At 46.7% G+C, this 27,497-nt stretch overlaps 1 protein-coding gene across 1 annotated transcript; it reads right to left on the bottom strand.

Moving 5' to 3' along the window:
* On the bottom strand, positions 1 to 26,112 carry ctnnbip1 (catenin, beta interacting protein 1). The gene is made up of 4 exons (XM_049003117.1): positions 25,951 to 26,112; positions 17,491 to 17,605; positions 16,715 to 16,805; positions 1 to 2,435 (listed from the first exon to the last, which is right to left on the bottom strand). The coding sequence occupies exons 2-4, from the start codon at positions 17,584 to 17,586 to the stop codon at positions 2,377 to 2,379; spliced, it is 246 nt and encodes an 81-aa protein (XP_048859074.1). The 5' UTR covers positions 17,587 to 17,605; positions 25,951 to 26,112; the 3' UTR covers positions 1 to 2,376.
* Positions 26,113 to 27,497: the final 1,385 nt, after the last annotated feature.

Here is a 27,497-nt window from a genome sequence, read left to right as displayed (position 1 = left end):
TTTCAAGAAACACAGGATTTATTAAAACGTTGAATTTCAATGAAACTCTTCCAGTGATTAGTTCATGCATCAATTCTGAAAATATTTAATAGCGCTCAATTACAACAGAAAATGTTTTTTAGGTTTTGAATTTTGCCGTTCGACTTTAATATGGACAAATGTCTGAAGTACAAAACAGGCTTCAGTAACAGCATTTACCAACGCAAATCCATGTTCTCCCCAACAAATCAAATGCTTCTTGTATCTTTATGGTTTCGATTTTATAGTTTTTGGAAGCATTTATAAATTCTCCAGAAGGCATAGAGAAACAACTAACATTAAACTGGTAAGAAAAACAGAATAAAGGAAAAGAAAAACTCAAGCAATAAGAATCAACAACTCGTCACATTAGAAGGTACACAGCTAGTAATAAGTAGTAAGGAAGGGCATGCTTAATAAAAATTATACTGGATACAAAAAAATAGTATATATATATATATATTAACAGGCACCCTAACACAATGACTGTTCAGTACAGAGAAATGCGGGATAAAGTCACATAATCAAATTTAGAGTAATAACATAAAACTAAACATGGCCAAAATGAAAGAAAAAATAGGGAAAGAACAGCAAGTAAAATGTTTATGCAAAGACAGTAAACGTGGCAAGACTTGTTTGACGTTAATGAAACGTGTTTGGCTATATGTCATGAGACAAAAAAATAACATTGCTAGTACATTCAAAGGTTACCGACAAAGCAGGACTACGGGGATTTAAATGGGGTTTCCTTTAGCAGAGAAAAAAAGGCCTTTGAGGTGCAGTTTATCGTCTCCTCAAGACTGAAAAAGGTCACTGGATAAGACCTTCACTGGGTCTTTTTCGATATGCAGTATAAACCAAGTTTGCCAGGCTTATAATACCTCGATTTATAACAAATTTATTAAGCTAGGTGACATAAAAATACGTGCAAATATCAATTACTGAGCATCGAGTAACATCAGCACAACGAAGGCAGATTAAAAAAATAAAACATAATTCCAGTTAGAATCAAGTTGATATCCAAAGTAGACCACCTTCTTTTATACTGCAGGTTATATGGAAGCAAAAACAAGACCAAACAAAAAGACGTCCCCTTTCACAGACAGTGTGTTTGTAGTCTGTAATCTGAGAGGCACTGCTGTAGTGTCAGTGTTCCTACTTGTATAATGGACCAGTTGTTGTACACAGTCAATGGAAGAAACCTTGAGCTCCGCCCATAAACCGTGCCTCCTGCTCTATTAATGCTGAATGAACTGTGCCGAAACCCTCTTTATACCTTTAGTCTCCACAACGATGCACTTTGATACACGTGCAGTGTGAAGGTTCCGTTTCACATGGGAAAAACATTCTAACACAGCTCGAGTGTTTAAAGGAAAAATCAATCAATAAATTATTAAATTAGACCCTACAACAATCTTCAAACACGCTTAAAACCGTCATGATTGTTTTTCAGTAAGATAATAAAACACAATCGGCACAAAACGGTTCGTTCATTTCTCAACACTCATTTATACAATTAAAAAGGTGTTTTCACGGATACATGGACCCCGCAGAGGTGATGGAACGATACAAATCACACACACACACACACACACACGCACACACACAAACACACACACACGCATGCATGCACGCACACACACGCACGCACACATACGCACACACACACACGCACACACACACACACACACGGGTCTGTGTGCTGCAGTCCTTTGTCTGTCTGTTTCTTTAACAAGAATGACATGCAAATGTCTTTCTTGTGCTTTTAGGGGCACAAAGGCTGCAGAGCAAGTCTGTGTCACGACAGGTAGCCAGTAACTTCAATGCACTAGGCGTCCAAACTAAATAAAAACCGAATAAAAAAACCTACGACGACATACACAGCGTGACACCTTCCAGTGACATCTCCCTTAAAGACATAAAAAGCGACATTAACTGGGGGGCTGGACACCGGGGATTAAACACACACACTCCCCATAAACTGATAAATGTTCCACAGACGCTTCCAAAGTCATCTTTACCTTCAGCTAATGCTGCTGCTCTAGACTTGTTCAGACCAATGTCTGATGTGCAAGTTTCAAAAGGAACACCAGGCTCACACACAACACAGGCCAATGCACTCGCTCCGCCCCATTTAGCGGTCCAACAAAAAGCCCCGCCCCCCACAGACAGTCCAACGCAGCGTGATGGCTGGTGTGAAGGACAGCAGAATGAGGAGAAGGAGAGAGAAGGGGATTGGAGTGGGGTGAGGAGGATGCCAGTCAGCACCCCGGGCCGTCCAATTGTCTCCCTCTCCAGTCGCTGATGCCCCGCCCACTCTCCCGTCCAGCGGCGGGGTGGCGACATGGCGACCAGAGGTCACTGCCTGCGATCCTCGGTTTCTGACCTTGAGAATGCCATCACCACATCCTCAGCACCTGGGGAAAAAAGCAGTGATGACCAAATCCATCCCACAGTGTAGGTAAACATCCCACATTTATTTAGTAAAAGTACTTCTGCGTGTTTTTCCAGACTCTTCCTTTGACATTCTCTTATAACAGCAAAGCTTCCCAAGCCTGTGTCACGTACAACAGTGATGCGACAGAAGGAAACAGGAAAAAAACATACAACAGAATTACAGGAGTTACAATAGGATTCTAGAATGACCATCTTCTGAATTCTGGTAGGACAAGTTAGCAAAACTTAATCCACAATAACAATGTTTGATGTAACATCCCCGCATGGCAAAAGCAGCTGGAAGCCCTTATGTCTGCAGAGAGGATTTGCATACGGAAACCACTGCCACAAATCACTAAACTGCTGAATTTTCTGGATGAGCAAACCTCCTCAGCCCAACCCAACTCGGCACAACCCAACTCGGCACAACCCAACTCGGCACAACCCAACTCGGCACAACCCAACTCGGCACAACCCAACTCGGCACAACCCAACTCGGCACAACCCAACTCAGCCCCTGCATGCTGAACATGGAACAGACAGAAACACTTTTCTCAGACTTCCACTTTCTTTTTCTCCATACACTTAAATGGGCAGGGAACAGGGCGTTCTTCAACACAATATGGCAGCGAGACCAGCAGGACAACCCTGGGACTTCCCCAGCCGCCACCTGTGCCTGCCAGTTCTGGGCAAGGGCAGAAACTTCACTGCACATTGCCCATTTGCATCTGCCTATGCAGTGCTCCCCCAGATCTGTTACACATCACAGCCCATTTGCATCTGCCTATGCAGTGCTCCCCCAGATCTGTTACACATCACAGCCCATTTGCATCTGCCTATGCAGTGCTCCCCCAGATCTGTTACACATCACAGCACTGCCCATTTGCATCTGCCTATGCAGTGCTCCCCCAGATCTGTTACACATCACAGCACTGTCCATTTACACTAACGGACTTAAGCACTTAGCTTAACAATCTTCTCCAGAGCAACATTTTTGGCCACCTGTTCCCATACCATCCTTCATCCTACCCACTCTAATTACACCAGAATCAAACCATCAGAACCTCATGAGAAGAGCCCTGATTCATCTTTGCCTCCGATGCTGCACCGCTGCCACCCACACCCCAGACATTTTAGGTGTAGAACTCCGATGGCCGAGTAGGCGGCCATACTTGTCCGGCAGACATTATGCCTTTGTGGCTGGAGAGAGAGCGGGATTACTACAGCAGCAGTATTCCCGATGCTAACTGTGCCCACAGACGGCAATAACAGCACACCAGAGGATCAGAGTCTCGCTTCAAATAAACTGCTCCTCATTATCCAGTCTGCGAGAGTACGGAGATGCACTGGGGGGGGGGGGGCAGGGGGCAGTCTAATAGGGATGTAAATACCTCAAGCTGAAGAATCTGCTGCTAACACATTTTTCTCGCTTTCAAATTGTCTTTAGCCTGCAGCAGGCCAGCGAGTCGATCCTTGTGTATAGAGATTCCAGAGCAGGCCAGCGAGTCGATCCTTGTGTATAGAGATTCCAGAGCAGGCCAGAGAGTCGATCCTTGGTGTGAATGGTGTGTGAGTGAATGGTGTGAGTGTGCCCTGCGATGGGCTGGCCCCCTGTCCTGGGTTGTTCCCTGCCGCGTGCCCATAGCTTCCGGGGTAGGCTCTGTACTCCCCACGACCCAGAAGGATAAGCGGTTTGGTAAATGGATGGATGGATGGAACAGCAGTTAAATCACCCTGTGGCAGTCAGTCAGAGTCTGACTAAATAATTCCAGATTTTTAATAATAGTAACACTTCGTGCCCAACAATTGAGTGATTTCAGTTTTTTTAAATAATGCATAGATACAAACTGACATGTTGCTCACTTTTGAGCTTTTCTTACATAGCTGATAATCTGATGCAATTGGTTTCACAAACAAAAAGGAGCCCAAGCTTGAACCTCTGATCTCAGCAGCTGGTGAGACCGGACCTCACCAAGCCCAGCAGGAGGAGGGAAGGACCAGCAAATCTGAGCGCAAGCCATGCGGCACGTTCTGAACAACACAGGTCTGCTTGAAACAATACGCTGCTCGGCCTCGGAGAACAGCGTCACACGCCAACCCATGGATGCCCACCAGCCTTTCCACAGTGCTCTGTAAGCACATCCGTAAAGCGGGACGAGCATTTATCGCTGACGCCTCTCTCTGCAGCCGGGGTCAGAGGTTTGTCCAAATAAACCTCTGCAGGACTTCAGGTCAGACACCGACGGCACAGACTTTCCACTGGCTTATCGACATGCTGGTCAAGGCTCAGACTGCTGCAGCTGATCTCACTGGCAACCGAAAAATGAGGATAAATACAGAAGTGGCTCTAAAAACCATGCAAAATCATTATTAGATACTCCGGATAAGTTCTAACCCTAACATTCCTGGAGTGCAAAGCACTGAGAATACGTGGGACAAAGTCTGGGGCTACTCATATTTCCCTGGTAGCCTCATCCAGCCGGGGCCCAGATTTAACCCCGTTTAGCTTCTGAAATGACTTGGGGGGGGGGGGGGGGGGGACAGGAACACCTGGTAAAACACAAAATCAGCCTCAACAACATCTGCCATCTTCAGTGGAGAATGCGCCTTGTCAAGGAAGGGCATGAAGACGTTGATAAAAACATCAGGCTGCTCCAAATATGAAAACATCGACACTAAAGGGCCGTCATAACACTACACAAGCCGACACAAAGTGGGGCGGTCGATGGAGGTACCCCACCCGAAAGCGGCTGCTGGCTTTCTGAAGAACACGGTGAAGAGCAGAAACGCCTCAGGAACCAGGAGCACGTCCCCACACTGCGGCTGGAATACGTCCCTGGGGGACCTCTGACCCCAGTATAGCCACGGGTCCCCGGGGCAGCGAGGTGGCATCCACAGCCGGGTCCCAGCAGACCCCAGCGCTGCTCGCCCCATTGTAATCAGCGTTGCTTCAGCGAGGATCCAAAGAGCTGGATCAAGACGCCCAAGAACTGACCACCTCTCATGGAGTGGGAGTAGAATAACAGCCCGATTATACAAAAAGGAAGGGCAGAGCATAAGGGGAGTTCAAACCAGTAATGTAGCCTAAATTGCGACGAGCAGCTTCTTTCCCACCTACCTACTGCTTATTCTGGTCGGGGGGGGGGGGGGGGGGGTAGTTAAATACATTCCAGTTTACCCATTTCAAAGGGAATTGGCAGCTTTTTGGCTTGAAGTCCAGTTTCCTAATGACTACACTGGATGCTACAGTCTTGGCCAGGGAGGGTCTGTTCAGCCTCGTCTCTCGTGCTAATTTCAGTCATTGTTCATCTTTGATTTTGCTGAAAGGCAACTTCAGTGGGAGACTGAAATTTATCAGGAATGCACAGAAAGCTCATACATCCTCAGGTAAAACTAACCCTATTTAACTGAATAATCTCCTGGAAGTGGGTATGTTTTATGAGGGAACAAACTCTGCCGTTATACTCATCACCTCTCCAGAGGGGACGAACGTGCAGTGGGAGGGATATTTGGTGAGAGACAGCATACACGCGAGGGTGAGCTCGGCAGAAGCCGCAGTGCTCCAACTGCCGTGAACAGCGAGACAGCATACACGCGAGGGTGAGCTCGGCAGAAGCCGCAGTGCTCCAACTGCCGTGAACAGCGAGACAGCATACACGCGAGGGTGAGCTCGGCAGAAGCCGCAGTGCTCCAACTGCCGTGAACAGCGAGACAGCATACACGCGAGGGTGAGCTCGGCAGAAGCCGCAGTGCTCCAACTGCCGTGAACAGCGAGACAGCATACACGCGAGGGTGAGCTCGGCAGAAGCCGCAGTGCTCCAACTGCCGTGAACAGCGAGACAGCATACACGCGAGGGTGAGCTCGGCAGAAGCCGCAGTGCTCCAACTGCCGTGAACAGCGAGACAGCATACACGCGAGGGTGAGCTCGGCAGAAGCCGCAGTGCTCCAACTGCCGTGAACAGCGAGGTCCATTCAGTCCTTCGTGAGCGTGACGTATGGAGCATCTGGGATTCGGGTTTCTAACTCCGAAGTCCACAGGAAGACGGGGTTCCTGCCTTTCGGTTTTCTGACTGCATCTCTGTTTAACAGGAGCGCAGCACACGTATAACGTTACATCCAGGCTATAAGGTGTGTGTTGGGTGAAAAGAATCCCTCCTTTACCCCAAAGGGAGTGGGGGGGGATTCTAGGCATTACAAGCACAAGACTCTGAGTTGGTCTCTAAACCCTCCCAGCCGGATCAAGCACTGGTGATTTCAGTTCTCTGAGTCACGTTACTCGAAGTTAAAACAATTGTGGAAAAGGACAAAAACAATTATTTGCCGTCTAAATACAAATACACAAGCTCTCTGCTATAAAAGTGCCACTTAGACTGAAAGCCCAGACAATCATTCATCACCATCAGCATACATAAGGATTAGAAGACATGGTTAGCCGCACAAAAATATTTATTTTACTTCAACGCCAGCGAACACGACCACGCTTATGTGAGTGGGGGGAGGAGCCACGGCAAATGGGCTCCCTCTACAAAGGCTACTAAGCTATTGCTGTCCAGTGCTCTGTAATACTAATCTGGAGGGGGGAGGGTTACCAAGCAAGCATATTTTACCTGCTTAGATGTATAGGTTTATATTTCAGTTAAAAGCTTCCTTTGGTCATGAACCCACGTCTTAAGTTGCTAACATCACAGTTATCAATGGAGTGGTGCATACCCAGTAATGATTCTGCGCCCATGCCCAGAAGGTTATGGGCTTGAATCTCATGCTTTGTACAATATTACCACCATTGGGTCCTAAAGCAAGGCCCCTCATCCCAGCTGTTGCCGGGATACTAGCTGGCTCCGCTCTCTGATACTTGCCTGGATATCTCTTTGGAAAAAGGGGTTCAATAAATGTAATCATCATCATCATCATCATCATCATCACTGAAAGCAGGGCTGTGCAATATCACGTCGATACTATATCACGCACGCGCCATGATCACCAGGGCTTCAGATGACGGGCGAAGCATTTGGCCGGATGCCAGACTTTTGGGTACTATACCGATGTTTATTTGGACCCATATTAGTAGTCCATCCATCCATCCATCCATCCATCTTCCAAACCGCTTATCCTACTGGGTCGCGGGGGGGTCCGGAGCCTATCCCGGAAGCAACGGGCACGAGGCAGGGAACAACCCAGGATGGGGGGCCAGCCCAACGTAGGGCATATTAGTAGTGCACCTAAAAAATGAATGAGATGTGTTTTGTGACACCCAAAAGTTAGCAATGTGTATAAACTTGGCGTATCTTTATGTTTATTTAATTAGGTTAGCGGAGCACATTGCGATGCTGTTGTGATGCACTATGGTTTGGTAAATGGCAGTGAAGCGGCGGCGAAGAAAGGGAGCAGCTCAGCAGCCACAACAAACAGGATAAAACGGCGTCGGCGGTTTGCTGGGACTTTTTGCAGTTTAAAGTCCGACACGTTTATTAGACATAAGGATATGCCAAATTTATACTGATTACCAACTTCCAAAAATGCTTCATTAATATTTTACCCGCACTGCTAATCTGATTAACATATTGTGGGCAGGAATAAACGTCCATATAGTACCGAAAAGCTGACGCCCGGCCAAACATTTCACCTGCTGTCTGAAGCCCCGGTGATCACCGCACATGCGTGATATAGCATCGATGTGACATCGCCCAGCGCTAATTGAAAAGGCAAAACAGTTCATTCATGCACATTTCTTTTTCAAATAAACAATCTGATACATGTTCAAAGGATCAGAGGGCCTGGGCACGGCTGCCTCTCTGGGCACCTTTCTGCGTGTGGGAGTTTGGTCCTGGGAAGCAGGAGTATTAGTGCCCGTAAGAATATGCACTTATGCTGACCTTTGAACAGGACGGAGATAAAAGCATGGAAAATCCCAGGATCAGAGCTTCAAAGCATGACAGCTCCTCTCTTTCAATAACACTCAAGCCTTTCAGCTCTTACTCCTGATCCTGGATCAGCTTTGAGTTGTACAAGGTAGCTTCATCTAGCGAGAGAGCTCATGACATGGACAGGGCCAACCCAAAGGGGCTCAGGTGGGCCGCCAGCTGATGTGCCTCAAAAGAAAAGAGATTAGAAGTGTCTAAGTACTACTGGGGGAGCGGCATTAGGGGGCACAAAACGACAGGCATCCCTATACACCTGCGCATGTACTCAACATGCACACGCAAATGCCACGCAAGAACACGCCACCCCCACCCGCAACATACAGACGTACACGAACCGTCAAGCCCTCGAGTCCGTATCCTAGCAACAAAAATAAAAGATAGCATCACGGCATGGAACTGGCTGCAGTGAGGCAGACGAGCGAAGCGGCCGGTGGCTCGCCATTGGCCGGCTCCATCCCCGCTCTCACACTCGGCCCAGTTCCCATCAACCCCCTCTGTCCCCCTTCATCTGTTACCACGGGATGTTCTGAGTACATGAGGACAACTGCTGTTCACATTCTTCATGTTAGAATTCATCAGGCACCATCCCTAACTGTTTTTATATTACTACTGAGTTCAATGCATCATTACTTAGTCATTTTACACCTCAGTAAAATAGCATGATATTTTACTTCTTTCATAATTAAACCAAAATAAGGAAATAAATATGACAAATCTGGAAGATATTCTCCCCCCCCCTCCCCCAAGTAAGCAAATTCACAGGATATGTGCTGGGACCTGAATTAAGTGCAAGGAAAACACATCACAACTGTAAATGTGAGGAGGAGCGTCATTGCAAAGCCAGACCAATCAGCTCCAAATAGAGGGAGGACCTCGACCAATCAGCAGATTACACACACGGGGGCCCAGAATTCAGTTTTCCAACACTCGACTTTATATGATCTGAGTGCGCAGCTATCTGGGCAGAGGGTCACCAGGCTAGGAACACAGAGCTACCTCAGACCTGCATTCCACAAACCTTGCAGTGCAGGAGCTCTCAGCTTTAAAGGTCAGATGTGTCCTTGGGGCTTTCGTCCAGATGAACCTACGCCATTTTCCTATATCTGCACGTTACCACAGTGCAATAGTCACCTTAGTGATGGAATGTAAGGGGCATCGTCCCAGCGCAGGGGGACGGGCTTCTGGCCGAGACAGCCGGCAATTAGGACCCTCATACCACACCTGTCAGCTACGAAAGGACACGTCTGGGATGAAAATGGCTATCTGCAGACCTGCGAGCGGATAAGCAGGACAATGGCTTGGAAGTAGTTACTGTGTTTTTAAAATGAGAGGGGTGGTTAAATTAATAAAATAATAATGTTAATGAAAACCCCCGCATTTCCAAATCAGGAGAAAGTGACGCTTAACTTTTTTCCAACTAGTTCAGTTCTGACGTTATTATTGTTTTGAAGGACCTTTATTAAAGCTCCATTCAAAGTAAGTCTTTGAAGTTCCTAGGAGACCCTGAGGGAGCCCAAGGTCATCAAACCAAGCTTCCTGCCTGCTCTGCCCCCCCTCAGCCCCCCCTCAGCCCCCCTCAGCCCCCCTCAGCCCCCCCTCAGCCCCCAGGGTACCACCAGCACATCACACGCACCCATGGGAAGATTACGGCACCGATCTGTCATAGGGCTGCACCAAGCTCCCGTGCATCTTCAGATACACCACCAAACGTTCTAGGTGTCCTCATTCTGACAGAGAGGAAACATTTAACCAAAAAGCCACATTCTCATTAAGCATTCAAGTTGCCCTTGGAGACTTTGAAGCCCCCCCACCCTGGCAGTTCTGAAATAAACAAGCAAAATTCCTTACAAATATGTTCATCCTTAACCACTTGCAAAGACTGCGGTTCCTCACGGCTGCCATTGATGAAGTCCAATATTTACAGAGGCTCTATTAGGTTGAAATGCACCTACTAAGCAGGTATGTTCTGGTAGGAGACCACTTACAAAAAGCACTTACTTTCTTTTTACATACAGCTGGATACTTTACATATATATGATCCAAGTTTTTAGTGCTCCCCTCCAAGGATATGAACCAACAACCTACTCAGTCAAAAATTCAATATTCAATAAAAATTCAATATTTTTACCACACTGCTTGCTATTGGCAGGATGCACAAACCCATTTGGCTAATATGTTTAAGTGTCCAGTACAGCTGTCACAATCATGTGAATAAACTTAATTACAAAAAAGCATCGATTAAGATTTGCCTTCTGGATTACTCAGCAATGTCGGAAAGTTCACTGAGCACAGAGGATGAGGGTCAAATAGAAAAGGCGAAGGTTTCGCGTCTCCCATGATTATTTAGCACAGTGGGCCTGGCTCCCGTTGAGTGGTGTGGAAGTAACACACAAAGTGCTCAGGAGCAACAAAGGTACCATGTGGAGACACGTCGGGGCCGGGTTCCAGAACTTCTGTGTGAAAGCGCCTATGCAGGCCGAGTATAAAGGGTGGTGCAATAAGCACTGCGGCTCCCACATGCGGCCACCTTGCGGGTGGAGTTTGCATATTAACCCACGTGTGTGTGGGTTTGTGCCGGATCCTCCGGGTTCCTTTCACAGCCCATAAACATGCAACTGGGTGAGAACCGTGGTGCCCCAATCCAGGGCAGGTTCCTACCTCTGCATTACAGAAACAAGTATTCAATCAATCATTAAATTAAACTGGTAAATTACTCAAATATTGATGTAATCAAGTGTCCAGCGACAAGACGAGGTAGAGAATGTTAGACTGCAAAACTCGCTTAAAAACCCATTTTTACTGGCTGGCTTCCGATCCAGTGTGTTGTGGTGACTGAGACTCACCTTTATTTTCGTTGTTGATTTTTCTTTTGCTTTTATTTGTTTTTTTTTTTTTTTGTTTGTATTTGTTATACGACGTGCAGCACTTTGGTCAGCCAAGTGGTTGTTTTTATAAGTGCTTTATAAATAAATTGGTATGAAACAGAAGAGAAACACAGGGGATGCAAATAAATGGCAACATGCCAAACTTGATCAGTTTATCGGATCAGCTAAATGTGCCTGCCCATCTCCTTCTGCACTACAATGTCATTGTTGGGCCAGTTTTTGTGATAAAAAAAATAGTGCTAAATAAAACCAAATATAAAACAAGAGATTAGACTAAATAAAATCCTTCACAGGACCAAAAGGGCAAATGGGCTGAACTGCCAGCTGGGCTCCGGTCCTGGTACTGTCCATTTCACGCCTGCTGACAGCCGATCACATAAGGCAGACGGCAAATCTACGCGAAATCCCAGAGCGTCATCTGCTCTGTGGGCGAGAGACCAAGGGATGCAGGCAGCCAGCAGCCCGAGTATGACGGTGACCCCCATGATGCCTCCACAGTCCCTGCAGATGCACGGCCTGGGCCCCCATCCAGCTGCCGGAGACAGGGCCCTACCGAAGCCCTGCATGTGGGCCAGCTGAGCCGAACACCAACAGAACAGGGATTTTTTTTCCCAAATCCACATTCCTGTAGAGGCAGCACAAGTGACTAATAAATCTTCCAGTAAGGGCAAAAACATGATCCTATTCGCCGTCAAGATCACTAATTAAATATCAACCACTATGCCCAGTACTTCAAATCCCAGCCAGTTCCTTACCTCCAGTGTTGAGTATACTTACGCAGAATACTCTGTGTTTAATCGGTGGCTTTGCACATGCACCGAAAGGAACAGACACAAAGTAAAACATACATATTAACACAAAATATCCTGAATTAACCATTCGTGACGTGAATGTCTGGCCAGGACACCTTGGGGGGGTAAGACCTTTGTGGCAGCGAGGTAACAGAGTGCCCACTAGTGGACAACCTGGGTTTTTTCCTCCCATTCCCCCCCTAAGCAAAGACCTTCTCCCCCCTGGATCCTTTGAGGCTTTAAGTATGAAGGGTGTTTTTCAGCCATGTGAAATCTGGGGGAGACATAATCAGATGAAGAACAAAGCCAGGCAGTTACTAAGCAGCAGATGTCTCTAATAAAAATGAATCAGAGGCAAATATTTCTCTTGTGGAGGTGGGGGGGGATGCAATATCGCGCCGTCGGGCCCTAATTAACACTCATCTCCAGCTCTAAATGAGGCTGGGTCCGTCTGCACGCCGGCGCAGAACCATCCCACGACAGTGTCTCCAGGGAAACATGTGCCTGCCCCCCCCCAGACCCTACTTCCTTCAGTGGGATTGTGTTGCCATGGAAATGACTCCACGGTAGCCTCGCTGGTTGTCTCTCGTCAGCCCCCCCCCAGTATCCACTCACCTCAAGGCCTCCCCCTGTGCAGACCTCACTGGCTCGCAAGAAAAGCTGCGCCCAGTCGAATGCCTTTCTAAACTCATTTTTCATGGTTTTCTTTTTATTCTTCAATGCAGTGATGAGACCCGTGTACCTATGGCCAGAAGGCCCTTGGATGGAGGCCCTTGAGGGACGTTTGCCTCCTACCCATCAGATACTCATAACTCACACATCACGTATCCCACGGGGTGGCCTGCTTACATTGGGTGCCATTTTTATTTCTCCCCGGTGCAGAAATCTCTCTCAGAGTTTAAACCCGTGTCGAACACTCAGCAATCTGCAGCGTTGGACCTTGTCCTGCATTAAAGACCCCCTCAGCTCTCCTGCTTGACTGCTCCCCCCTTGACCTCTGCGCTAACAGCTTTCAGGCTAATAGTCTACACGTTTTATTAACTTGTCCTGCTGACTCTCGTCTCGCCAGGCCCCCGAACCCTCGGGGCGACAATTTGGACATAGACGTAGTCACACACACAGCACACAGGGGTGCTCAGCACGAGTAATGAGATAATAAATCCTAAACACAACGATACAGGAGCATTAGCGAGCGCTGGCATGGCCGCAAGTGACCTCCACACTACAGGGACCAGCCTCTCCCCCCCCCAGCCTCTCCCCCCCCCAGCCTCTCCCTCCCCCAGCCTCTCCCTCCCCCTCTCTCTCCAACCACTGTGTGCTGGAAGCTCAGCCCTAGCAGCACATGCACCCAAGCTGGCCCCTTGACAGCAGTACAGGTGAGGCAGATGTAACATTACAGACAATGGTCGCTTCTGACAAATAAAAAGCAGACCATGCGCTTAACTGGATTTGGCTTCAGTTCATGTGCAGCTGCAAAAATAGAGATTATGGGGGAAAAAAAACATTGAAAAATGACAGTTTTACATGTCAAAACAAGGTCTGGGCTGGACATGGAGAGAAAGCATGGAGTCCAAACAGGTCCCTTATCTGATGGCAGTTTGGAGCATGACTGACACTCTGCCGGTCGGGCCGTGCTGCCCAAGTGGGCTGTCAACTGGCTACGGGACTGGTGCACGCAGGTACACTACTGCTACAGCTTCTGACAAGATATAGTGGCCAAGTAAAACCTCTAGCTGAGGGAACTGATGAAACCACCATATGCTATGTAGGTCAACTGTATTATAAATACTACCACAGAACTGGACATAAGTAGATATTCCATCTATGACAGCAAACCGGCAATAAAGCTGTTTGTGGAAACTATTTCACTACACTTGCGGTTCACATCTTACTCCGCACTAAAATGATGGACAAGCTTATTTTCTGCACCAGTCAAATCTATCCCTGAAGTGCTTCACATAAAACTAAGGCAAGTGCCCAGAAAATCAATCATACACGCTCAATTTGTGTTTCTTCGCCGTGACATTCTTCGTAAATAAGGTGGCTAAACAGCTCCACTAAAACCGGAGCTAAGGAGAAACCAGGCCCCATAACAAGCGCAATTTCTGCGTTTCGCAGAGTAATCTCTCATTTATAAGTCAAACAAGAAATAAGGTTTAAAAATAAAAAGGGAAAAAAAATCTCCCCTGAAAACGTCGGACGAGGCCCCGCAGCTTAATTATACTAACATAAAAAATTAGGCAAATGTGTCTGAGTAATCGAAGATACAATCATATACAAGATTATATACAAGAACTTTCCCCAGCACATGCCCTACTACGGTTACCCACTCCTTACAAGTCCCGGGGGCCATAAATATTTAAAGGCCACTAAACAATGCGACACTTGCTCCAGATTCCACGGAAACATGCGATTTTCAGACTGTGATTTAAATGCGCGACATTTCAAAGGGGCTGTTTACCCAGAATGCACCACTCGCACTGCATCAAACCCCGCCCCACCCTCCACCGGCCCGTTCCTCCAATTAAAACATTGCCCGTGTTTCTCCTTCCAGCGCTGAACAAAAGCCCAGTAGCTGCCAGTCTCGCCCATAACTGCAAGTTTTCAGAAAGCTGGAAGAATTAGGCTCTCACGCAGATAAAGACTGGCCGTCATTCGTGCGGATGTGATGCTTGTATCAGAGAATTAAGGGAACTGAACACACGTATGAATACATGATGAGCAATATATAGGAAGGAATATAAATCTGATCGAATAACAATTCCATTCAAATTTATTTCCACTATACATCGTCTCACGCGCTTTACGTTATCCCCGCCCAAAGCCAGAGGCGACAATATCTTACGGCTTGAAACCTCTACATTATTTTGCCAGAAGCAGGTTTGTTCATCTGCAAATTAAGAACAAGAGGCCAAATGTTTTATTGCCCGTTTTATTCAGACGCCCATGAGAAGGAAATAAAGGAGGGGAAAAAAGGCAGTTAGCATTTTTCTGACTTGCCGTTTTCAAGACGACTAGATGTATGCGCTGGCTACACAGAAGGCGAGCGCCACGGTAAAGTCACACACAGAAGCAAGGGGGAAGTGGGGGGAAATGGGGGGAAACGAGAGGAAAGCAGCGGCAGCATGTCAAGGCTACGCCGGCCATCTACCACCACCGAGTCAAAAAAGCACTTATTCTAATATCTATCAACATGGCGACCCCTAGTGTTCATAAATAACGCGACAAAATTAAATATGAGGTTGCTACACATTTTTTTTATTGCAGTAATGGCGAATTGTAATTATTTGTGGCTAAAACAGCTTTATAATATTTAAATATTTACGAAGATCATTTCACTAACCATTCTAAATTAGTAATACATGTAGACTACTTATAATATTCTACAAATTACTTTTTTTTCCCCAGTAAAATTCATATAGATATATTCAGAGAGCAATACAGCACCTGTTTCTTGTAAAGAAAATTTCTTTCGTGCCGAAAGGAAAGAAGATTATTTATATAGCAACATCACCAAGGGGCAAGAACTCATTACTGTGTGAAGACCCCAGATGCGCCCTCCCATGCAAAGACCCCAGATGCGCCCTCCCATGCAAAGACCCCAGATGCGCCCTCCCATGCAAAGACCCCAGATGCGCCCTCCCATGCAAAGACCCCAGAAGCTCCCTCCCATGCAAAGACCCCAAACTGCTTTATGGCGCTGGTGTGTGGCAAGGTTCTACTTCCAGATATGCAGAAGTCATCACAAAGGACGTGCCTTCAAGTCCACAATTTGCAAACAAACTGCTCCCAAATTGTTCCCTTCAAACCAGCGAGTGCTTTGATCGGTAACAATAAATAGCTTAAATCCAGGAACACATACAAAGGCATTTGTATTGTTAACATAACACCAGTTATGGTGAAAAATGAGTATTTCCTGTTAACACACACAATGACTATTTTAAATGATTTGATGGAAAAGACTGACTGTCACGCGAGTGCCGCTGTAGTAATACCAGCTTACCTGCCGCCGCTGCAGCTGTCACCAGCTTACCTGCAGGCGATACCAGCTTACCTGCAGGCGATACCAGCTTACCTGCAGCTGTCACAATACCAGCTTACCTGCAGCTGTCACCAGCTTACCTGCAGCTGTCACCAGCTTACCTGCAGCTGTCACCAGCTTACCTGCAGCTGTCACCAGCTTACCTGCAGCGATACCAGCTTACCTGCAGCGATACCAGCTTACCTGCAGCGATACCAGCTTACCTGCAGCTGTCACCAGGCTGCTCTCACTAGGCTGCTCTCACTACTCAGGACTGGATTTACCTGGTATTGCACCACGGATGTGAGCTCAACTAGAATACGTCATTTCAAAGCCAACTTACTGACAATATCTGATTGTGAGTCATGCATTTATCTGCTGATGGGAGTGCAGGAGGGCGGACATGGGGCCTGGACCCGAGACTAAAACGTGCAACCTTCTGGTCACCTGTGTTACTTCTCTTCAAGTCTGTTCATTCAGCCTCAGCTGGAATGTATGCAAGCTGATATTTTCCTGACAGCAGAAGCATGTTCTTCCTTATCACACGCCTTCTACAAATCTGAATTGTTACTATGGTAATACCGCATTCTTTTACTCCGTGACCAGGCTGCCCCGTCACGCCTGAGTCGCTTCCCACCTACCCTGGTCGATGGGGTGCTGCGGCAGCTGGCTCATCTGGCTGTGGACCACACCTGCGTAGTTTCGGAGGAAGGCCTCCTCGCTCGGCGTCAGCTGGGAGGGAGACGGGGGGGGGGGGGGGCAGAGGGAACATAACGGAGCAGCTGTCAGCCACTGCAATTTTTATGCAGCCAATTAAAAATTGTACAATTCATAAGATGCTGCCGCATTTGATTCAGGATCTGAGTTGTGAGCTTCAGCTCCAGATGGTTGTTGTAGTTCTGGTTCTGGTTCCACCTGCTGGTCTGATCGATCACACACTCGCACACAGACAGAGTGCATCTCCTCAAACCAGTGCCTAATGGGAATACACTGGTCCGGCCAGAATCCCCCCCCCCAGTTGCAGTGCCTAGACGCTCCCAACACCAGCACCCGAGCCAGCACTGCATAGCAGAGGCTCAGACGACTGCAGCCATTGCAGTGTTATTACTTATTTAAGCAAAGTCCCTCGATATCTGCAGTGGAGAACGAAACCCTGCCTGAGCCGCCCGACAGCCAGCTGCTTCCCACCCAAATCGCTCCGTAAACTTTCTGCACAAACACAACAAGGTGCCAGTGAAAAGCTGCAGATGGTGATATAACAGAGCGTGATGAGATGCTGCCGCTCAGCACTGCAGTCACTGCAACCGTCACACCGAAAGACGTTGAGATAATGAAGAGCAGGGTATGAGCTATGAATTATTAACAGCAGTGAGGAGCAGCGGGCGTGTGAGTGTGTGAGGGGGGGGGGGGTACTCACATTGGATCCCATCTTCTTCAGCATGAGCAGCACCCGCACCTTCTGCTGGATGTACATCTCCTCAGGCGACTTGGCGGGACCCTGCTCACGGTTCATCCCGCCGAATCCTGTGGTTCTGCGATGACAGGGCAGCCGGGACATTTAGGTTCTGCTTGCATGTTTCACCCTCTGCAAATCCGTCTGATCATCCACCTTAACGCCACCCCATGTTAGAGTCACCGGTCCCACATGATCCTTCCGTTTAATGTTTCCCCATCTTTGAGTCAGAGGTTCCCTCACTCACAATAGCAAGGTCACCGTGTAGAATCAGGCCAAAGATCCCCCATTCATAAATTCTTTGGATACTGACAAAGCATGTAAGAATATACCCAGTACACTATTTCAACCAATTACAACATCTGTTACATATCGGTAATAATCAACTTTGGAGAAGGGATGTAATGAAACATGTAAAACACAATGTAAAGCTTCAAGCCCCAATGCAGGTGCAGACTAAGATCTCAGGACCTCCTACCGCCAATGTGTGACTTTATAAATAAATAAAGACTAAGGACCAGGGTGGGGCATGCATGCATCTCTCTGCTCCGGGGTCTCCCTTGAATAATTCAGCCCTTCAGTAATTTTAATGCCAGTGGCAATACAACGTACACCTAAATGTATCAGCAATGCATTTTGTCACGTTTTACAAAACACGGTACGTTCAATGGCGTTGAGCTGTGTGCTAGTACAGGTCAATGGTGCTGGATCGGAGCAACTGAACAAGAGGGGTGTGATCACACGGCTGGTCCTCAAAGAGAAGGCTGACCTTAGAGATACGCACCATGTGCCACTTCTCAGACTCACGCGGAACTGATCTCTCGGCCTGTTGGCTGAATGTGCAGAACAGCGTGGCACTCCGAGCCTACCCAAAGGTCATAGGTCAGAACAACCCAGTCAGCTGCAAAAACGGCTGTTGCCGACAGCCCCCCCCCCCCCCCCCAACTGCACTCTAATATTCTCAGCACAGACACACAGCAGCTAAAGTTGGGATATAAATCAGAAGTAGAGGACAGGGTGAGAATGGAAACAGAACGATGGGGATTTCTGCTGGAGCCACACAGGGCCTGGGGGACGCACCCAGCCGAACCGACACCCTCACAGGGAACCAAGGCAAAAGCGGTTCCTTTACAGCACAGGGACGGTTCTCACCCTAGAACCGAAAGACAAGGTGGGGACAGAGTATGCAGGCCTGCGGTTATAACCCAAGCGTCTGCTTGCTGCTCTACTGCAGCCACACATCAGTAAACCGTTGCAGGGATCAGCCCATAGCTGAAGCTTCATGCTTTTCAATATAATGCATCCATCCATCCATCCACGCTAAAAACTTGGACGCGTGTGTGTCAGCTAAACAATAACACAAAAATCTGCTATGAAATGGGAAAAAAAACCTTGACTATCAATCATGACCATCAAGATGCATTATTTATGGTGACACTGGGACGGGCTAAACCCAGCGGCCTGGAATTTTTTCAGGCATCATTATGGTAACATTATTCTTTCAGAATGTGTCCGAGGGAGTCTCACAGGGGACCCTGGACGTAACCGTACTTTCTTATCCAGGATGGGGGAGGTGGGCCTTAATGCTTACTGGAAGGTAGCTTGAGGGGAGGGGGGGGGGGGGGTTAGGGTTAATTGGAATCTCTGACACGGTTCTCCTTCAGGGGAGGTGACAAGTAGGAAAGAGATTCATACTGAAACTGACAGGGAGCACCGCACTGCAGAGAGTAATCAGAAGGCATGACCATGCAAAGGAAGCCGTTTCTTGCTGGGGGGGGGGGGGGGGGGGGGTTCGGTGAGGGGCTGTGATATACACAGCCTGTTTCATCCAACAGCTCAGTCTAAGAGCAGCAATTAGGAAAAGGCTAACAAGCTAGCATGCTAACAGACTGCTGCTGACCAACCAAGCAGGGCACCAACCATCCAGGTCAACAGGCAGGACTTTTTATAAGCCTTATTTTTTTCCCCTAAATAAACAAACTCCGAAACAGAGAAGAAACCATAACTTACTTCCTCATAACTTACGTAGCTCAACACATGTGAAATGACACATTCCTGTCTAATCCTGGTGTCACATTATTCCGGTCACCTGTCCAGTCAAAGGATTTATCACGAACATGTCAAACAAAACTGACATCATCCCAAATAATACAGGAAATACTCCGAGAGAGAGTTTTCAAGTTCAGTGCGTGTGAAAGTAATTTACTCAATTAGCCAACAGTATGGATGGTTCATTAAGAGGTTAAAAGGAAATGTGTGGAAAAAAGCATCCCAACAATCGGCTAATTATAATGAGTAATAGGTATATTTTTGTTTAAAATTCTCAGGTCGTAAATCAGTCTTCAGAATGATAAGATTCCACAGCTGTCACTGTGCAAATGTCAAACAAACGGTGGTTTATTTCCAAAGAAAGAGCTCAGAAAGATACTGAGCCAATCAGTCCAAATAAAAAAGAATGAGTTGGAGAAGAACCCAAAGCAGACCGTCTCCAGGTGGCGAATGAGATCCATTCCCCAGAGCTGCCATTACGTGGAATTCATAGGCACGTCGGGAGAATAATACATAAATGATAGTTTCATTATTACTGTCTAAGTAGCGACAAACGGTACCGTACTGAGCCTCGAACCAACGAACCGCTGAAGTCAGTCCGTTCCTATAAGTACGTGCCGTCCGTAAGTCGGACATGTTTAACCAGGGCGCTGCCCGTATGTCTTTATATTAAACTGCAGATTAAAACCGTTTCAAGCCTCAAAAGCCAAATTAAGTTACAGTACCTCAGTAACAAAGAACAACGTCCGTAAACGTCCGTCTTTAATCTAACTGACCCATTAGTGTCACGGCAGCCTGATGCCTGCAAGGCGAACAGCCTCTAGCTTCCAGCCTCCCGCTTGCTGAACTGGGGACTGACACGACCCCCCACAGCTCTGACAAGACAAGGCCAGACACCAGTACAACGGACAAACAAACCCACATATCCTCCCCCTCCCCCAAGGTCCCTAACTGAGTGACCAGTGGCCGTCGGCAAACACGCTGCATCGGCACAGGTCTTATCCAACCCCAGAGCAGACCGAGAATCCAGAGCGGCTATTTATAGCGATGGCTTGAATCAAAGGCTTCTAGGCCAGAGACTGAAGACTTACCAGCAAAAAAAAAAAAAGCACATTATATATAAGAACTAAATTCCAGTATATCTATACCCAGTTCTAATGACAAACCAGCCACTCACCATAACTACAGCACAGCTGCCAGAGTGAGAGTTAACCTTCCCAAACCCCACACAGGTAAAATCAGAGGGCGTTTCCCTTTATAACTGTAAAGCTAATTTTGATACACTGGCATTCAAACTGTGAAATTTACCATTTAAAGATTTACACATTTTTTGGCACAAAACTGATCCTTTCTACAAATCCCACTCAATCACAGCAAACACTATATAACTGCACATAACTTGTACTGTACATAATTCATATTTAATACACCTGACAACTAGTTGTGGAGAACAGATCAATTCTGGTAAGTTCGGCAACTCAGCTCCTGCAAAACCATGTCTCAAATATCTAACTGGTAAATATGTACGATTTTACGGTAAGAGAAGCAATGGAAGCTAACCGATAAGCTGAACCGTGACGAACCGTACGATAAGATTTCAGAAACGGGTCTACTTGGGCCCATATACAAAGATATTCTTCTATGAATGTGCATTGCTGTGTGTGTGTGCGCACTGTAAAAGCATCCTCTGCCAAAAGATACCAGGTCAGATTGGTTCCTATTCAGTACCTCCAGTTATCGTGCTTGCCGTAAGGGTGATTTAGGATTTTTCTTTAAATCAGGCTGAACTGTGACTTTATAACGAGTTCATAGCACATAGTGTCAGGCGAATATTTAAATATTAAATATACAAAATGGACACACAGTGCAAGACAAATATTTAATCCGTGATTATATGGATGTCCCTGTTTTATATGAATAACCACAGACCAGATCACCTCCAAATATCCATCTGGTCCTAGTTAAACACATCGTTACTCTTAGAGGTGTCCTTCACGCGTCACTGCATGGTTGATGAATGTGATGTGGAAGAATGTTTTACCCAAATTACACTTTTTGAAACGGTGTTTTTCAGAAAATAGTAAATTCATAGTTTGGTAAAATCCACAGCCCTGTTTCTGCAGAGAAGACTGCAGTGGTGCCCAACATTGTCAGCATGGAATCAAGGACTTGTTCTTCACAGTCTATCGACCTCAGTTTTCTAATGTTAGCGGGGGCATAAAGATTCTGAATTCAAAATCCTCTTGGTAGCAGTAAGCCCCAGTAGGTAGCTGGTTAAGCTACAGGAAAACCCTGTGAGTGCTGCGTCTTAAAAGAGCTTTGAAAACCTCCCCACCTTATGGTGAGAATCCCAGGCCAGCAGGCGCGTTCTAGCAGGTGAAACATCTGAAACCAGGCTGATCCAACTATGTTCATTATGATTGTTATGAACACGCAAGAGGAAAGGATTCACCCCAAGTGCTGAAAACATGAGCATCCATGAGCATCCAGAGTAAGAGCCACACACGGCCAGAACAGGGCACTCTGCACGCAAAAAAGCCATTAGTGGACGTTTTTCTACCGAGGGAATCGACCTTTGACTGGATCTACGCCAAAGTTAGACACTCCAGCTGTGAAGCGATGCAGCCACAGCATCTCCCACTCACACGGAGACGGGGTATGAGGGAGACATGATGTCAACGGGTCGCCGAGGCAACAATGAGGCTTGCCGGGGGGGGGAGGGGTGAAAAGGACTGAGAAGTAGGTCAGAGCTCACCAGTGTCACATGACGTGCATTTTCAGCACCCCCACACAGAGCATGGCACCCGCCATAAACTCCCCTGTCTTTTCACAACCCAGCCCAATGCTTCGGAGACCTCCTGTGGAAGTGTACAGTCCCGTGGGGGGGGGGCACACAGGCATACCACACAGCTGACCATATTGTACCCACTGTTTACTATCAAACGGACCCAGGACAGTAGCTGGGGCCTGGAGCATGAAGCTGGATTGCTAGGTAACCAAGCACAGGTGATCATGTCTCTGACGTCACAGAGCTGGTCGCCTTAGCGGGACGCACGGTCACAGCAGTCAGGCTGTGTATTCATATTATATAATATTTATACAGTGTAATTACTAAGATCTATGCATAATTTAAAAAAAATCATTGTAAAGGCAGAATTTGATAACCCAGGGACAGCGTGGGCTTGTGTGTGAGTGTAAACTGACACTGACATTCCTCAAAGCTTTATATCGTGAATAAATTCCTGAAAGCCGCATAAAAATACAGCCAATCTGATCACCACTGGGACCAAGAGGAAATTACGGCTGTGAAGATAAGCATCAAACTTCTCTCTGTCCAAGTCCATCAAACTGCATACAAGCTACAGTCCTTCTGAATCAAATAGCCCCGAGATCCGGAAAAAATAATTCCTCTATCATAAGAACATATCATTTTCTCAAGACTGAAACGGCATAAGACATAATGGTATTTCACTGCCTTTCTCTCGTCATTTACAGATGTTTCAGACATTTTAAAAGAAAAAAAAGAAACCAGTTATTGGGGTGCAGTGGTCATTGTGGGAGGGGCTAGAGTCCCCCAGGCTCCCCCCTGGCACTGCCACTGTTGTTGGTATAACTATAACTGAACATGGATTTTGCTCTCCTAAAATATGTCAACACTATTGTTGTTTGCTATAACCACAAACGCATGGTGTGTGTGTGTGTGTGTGTGTGTGATGGAGAAAGAAACATTTAATGTGTTCTGAAGAGGGGCAAGTTCCTTTAATACTGAATAGTAAAAAGGGAATGAAAATAAAAAGACTAAGAATAATTACGAAACCCACAAAGTACATTTTTGAAAATAAAAAATTATCTGCATTTTCTTAATGACAATCACACTGTACGTACACCTTTCCAGTTCTGGCAACAGCCACATTGTAGCTTTTCGCCACTGTCCCACCTTTGAATTCTTCATATTTTACCACAAAAAAAAAAATCTGTTCCTCTCCACTGAAATACGTCGTCCAGTTGTGATTCATGCATATCTGGCTGGCTGGTCGCTGCACACAACACAGGACTCGACAGAGTGCTGATAATCAGCATTGCCATATTGTTTATCTTGGACTGCATTGGTTTGGTTTTGTTAACATGAAACATATGTTCTAACCCTGACTTTGTTAAACCAGTTTTGTGATACAGGCCCCAGGCTTGCTCATTCATACATATTTCCTAGGCCAGGGGACTGGGGGAAAATGTTGAATCAGAATAGCAAACAGTATTTTGCAAAGCCTGGAAACATAAAACTAAAAAGCTCAGGCAAAAGATTCTACAGAAACGGAGAGGATGCTACGGATGGGAAAACCCCCGCGGATGGCAGCCTCCACAGCTGCTGGCGAAAGAGGGCTTCTCGCAAATCTCTTAAAGCACATGATTCGCTTTTAAATACAAATTACGCGCTAAATACCAGTTTGTGGACACGTTCATTACTGCACTTTACTATAAATGTCATTTTAAGCCCACCACCACCCACCACCACCCCCCCAAGCATCCCTCACATTTTAGCTCAAAATGCAATTTTCACTAAAAACTGGCCCCGCTCCTTCAGACAGATACTTGTGACGGGGGGGGGGGGGGGGGGGTAAGAGTGTGTCTGTGATCCTCAGAAAGGCATCTTCCTGATGAAATAAAAGACAGCCAGCTAATTAGGAATGGGACAAATGGGACCCACAGACTCCCCATTTACCCAGGGACAGCTGGGACTTTTTTTTTTTTTTGGAGGGGGGGGGGGGAAACACCTGGCACGCCAAGGATCTTGCTGCGTTCAAGGGAATCATGCAGAAGAGGCGAGCCAGAGAGCCTTCAGCGAGCCCGACAGGCCGCCCAAAGCCTTCCCTGGAAACCGCACCCTACACTCACACCCAGCGAGTGCCACAAGCTCGGGCAAGTCACACGCTTCAGAGCTGGCCAAGGAATCTCCTGGGCTCCCTGACAGTGTCACACGGGCTGTGTCAGCGCAATGCCTCATTCCAGTACGCCCTGACAACCCTGTCTGTCCAAGCCCCGTTCTCTCTCAGAGCGATGACTCAAAGGGGCTCGGTCAGCTAAAACAGCCAAGCGAACTCATCTGCACTCCGCCTATTTAATCCCAGCTTTCAACTTGAGGAGTCCACGTGCTCACATGCAACAAAAGAATGTCAACTCAATGAATAAAAATAAGAAAATGAACCATAACATGACTCAAGATGAGTCGTCTTACATGCTGAATATGGTTAAATGTAAATAACTCACTACATATGAATTGTAAGATACAAGGTAACAAGACACAGCACCGTTTGCTTAAAGTGCAGGTCTGATTTTTCATAACGGAAGAGGCCTACATTTATCAAAACTTCATTCAGTCAGAAATTCGGTTTTCCATATCTGCTGGTATCCAGGAAATCTTGACAATCATGAGAAACGGAACGCTGGATTATTTATTTACGGGACACAGTGTTACTTTGAGTCCAGTTGTGTTTCTGAATCCGAATGAAGCAGCATTTAAGTGTCATGGAAAAAAATGAAATACAGATGGAGACTAAGGTTACGCTATTTAACCCGAGAACTCAGATTGCCTACCTGATTTGAACTGCCTAGTATACTACCGAAGTATAAATCTTATACGATTATTATTATTTTTATTCTTATTAATCCACTGGCAAAAACTGATCAGTACAGGAACATAGTGTGGGCCAAAATAATGTATATATGGCTACGAAATAGGAGGAAAGTATTACAGTGTGCGACAACATAGCCCGACGGTGTGCAAATACAACAAAACAAAAAAGACAGCACACTGGACCACTGCATAAGAGCACGGCCCGTGCATCCAGTGCAGTGCAGTGCTACCCGCACTGTATAAAGTCTGCAATATCGCTAAGTAATAATTAAGGCGAATTAATAGTATGCAGTTGCGGCAGCGCAGGAGAGGAGAGCAGCTAGCTGGCCGGTTATCCGTGGAAATGCCGCAGCTAGCTGGTCGGTTATCCGTGGAAATGCCGCAGCTAGCGCCGGTTTCCCGTCTCCCGGCGCAATCGGCCGATTGCTGAACGCCGACCGCACGCACCGCATGCAACATTTTCACTGATCGAAGGAATAAAACTCAGGCGGCAGCTGGATAAACCCTCCTGTTTATCTCACATGTGTGCAAACTTCGCCTATTGTCGCTGGCGATCCGGAGAAACCACGTTCTTCGCTTCGCAGTGAAAGTATGCGCTAGACAAAAGCCATCAATGAAGTTGCTTTGAGTACAATCCAGGTGCAAAAAAATCTGCCTTAAATTCCTGTGTAGCTACAGCGGAGTGGCGGATCCCCGTCGGACGCGGCATTTTACAGGCGGACAGCGGCCATTAAATGTCTTACCTCTCCTGATCGAGATCAGCCCCTTTATTGGGTCCGTTTTATTTGAATGGTGTGTTGTTAGAGAAGAGGCGTCCTGTTCCGGGGTCACATCCCGACACTCGGCGGAGCTGCTCGCTGGAGCTGAATGACTCACACGACGAGGCTCCCGGCGGCGAATCACTGTCTGCCGGGCCGGTTACGCTCACGGCCGCCAGGGGCGCTGTGGCGGAAAGCGGGGGGCGCGGCGCGGCGCGAAAAGCCACGAAGCAGCGCAGAAGTAATATAGCAGGGGAGGGAGGCCTGTGGAGTGCTGAAGTGCAGGGCAACTGTGTTGGTATATATGTCTGCAATATAATATAATATTATGTTACATGATACAATATAATATCGCATAATATAATATCACATAATATAATATCATGTATAAATAATATAACTATTTATTGTTGATAAATAATGGTTTCAGTCGCACCTAAATTATTTAGTTGAGACTAAAGACATATAATTTGGGTAATTAACGTGACTAAATTGCCCAGAGAGTATGATTGTGCTTGTGTGTATATATGTTCACAGGTCCATGATGGACTGGCATCCCGTCCAGTATAAATCTGCCAAAATTGTTTTTCATGATAAAAATACGTTGTTTTCCATCTGTACACGCTATATTACAGTTGCAATTTCCTCTATCTGTGTGTGTATTATCCTCAATGGACTGAGAAGCAAAAGCTGCACTTTATTTTGGTCTTTGCGGAACACGATATTATGCTTCCACCTTGTGGTGAACAATAATATTACACCTCAAATCTTCTGTGAAACTGAAGGGTGGTCGCCGTGTAAAAAAGTGAGAAGATACGTTGCTGGGTAACGCACTAGATTGCATTTAGTAATTAGGAACTGTTTATAATGTTTTTTATACACATGTTCATTACATACGGGTCCACGTGTTATGACAGTATCCCCAGTATTTAATATGGCTTAATTTGTCCCTATATAAATAGATCTCTACATTTAAATTATTGTGTTCCCTCCAACATCAAACTCTTTCCCATGTCATCGAATATAACGCAATATACCTGCTGGGATTGGTGAACAAATTGGGCTTACTAACACTTAAAGGAACAAGAACATTTTGTCTGTAACGATTTACATGGCATAAGTGAACTAAATGGGGTGGCATGGTGGTGCAGTGGATAACAGTGTGCTTTCTCACACCTCAGGGACCCGGGTTTGAGTCTTTGCCACAGTGCCGTGTGTGTGTGGAGTTTGCAGGTTCTCTCAGTGTTGTCATGAGGTTTCCTCTGGGTGCTCTGGTTTACCCCCAGAGCTGAGGCTGACTGCTCTTACCAAATTGCCCATAGGTGTGTATGAATGTGCCCTGAGATGGGTTGGTGCCCCATCCTGAGCTGTTCCCTGCTTTGTGCCTGTAGCCCCTGAGATGGGTTGGTGCCCCATCCTGAGTTGTTCCCTGCTTTGTGCCCGTAGCCCCAGAGATGGGTTGGTGCCCCATCCTGAGTTGTTCCCTGCTTTGTGCCCGTAGCCCCAGAGATGGGTTGGTGCCCCATCCTGAG

This window comes from Brienomyrus brachyistius, unplaced genomic scaffold (assembly GCF_023856365.1).
Source record: "Brienomyrus brachyistius isolate T26 unplaced genomic scaffold, BBRACH_0.4 scaffold74, whole genome shotgun sequence".
In the NCBI taxonomy this organism is placed as follows: domain Eukaryota; kingdom Metazoa; phylum Chordata; class Actinopteri; order Osteoglossiformes; family Mormyridae; genus Brienomyrus; species Brienomyrus brachyistius.
Note: the sequence above shows the minus strand (reverse complement) of the source record. Positions and strands in the feature narration are given on the sequence as shown.

Coding starts and splice junctions, on each gene's coding strand:
- ctnnbip1 (XM_049003117.1), bottom strand. CDS start 17,586: ATGAACCGTGAGCAGGGTCCCGCCAAGTCGCCTGAGGAGATGTACATC. Junction 16,806..17,490: donor TGAAGAAGATGGGATCCAAT/GTGAGTACCCCC, acceptor TCTCCCTCCCAG/CTGACGCCGAGCGAGGAGGC. Junction 2,436..16,714: donor GCAGCACCCCATCGACCAGG/GTAGGTGGGAAG, acceptor TTTTTTCCCCAG/GTGCTGAGGATGTGGTGATG.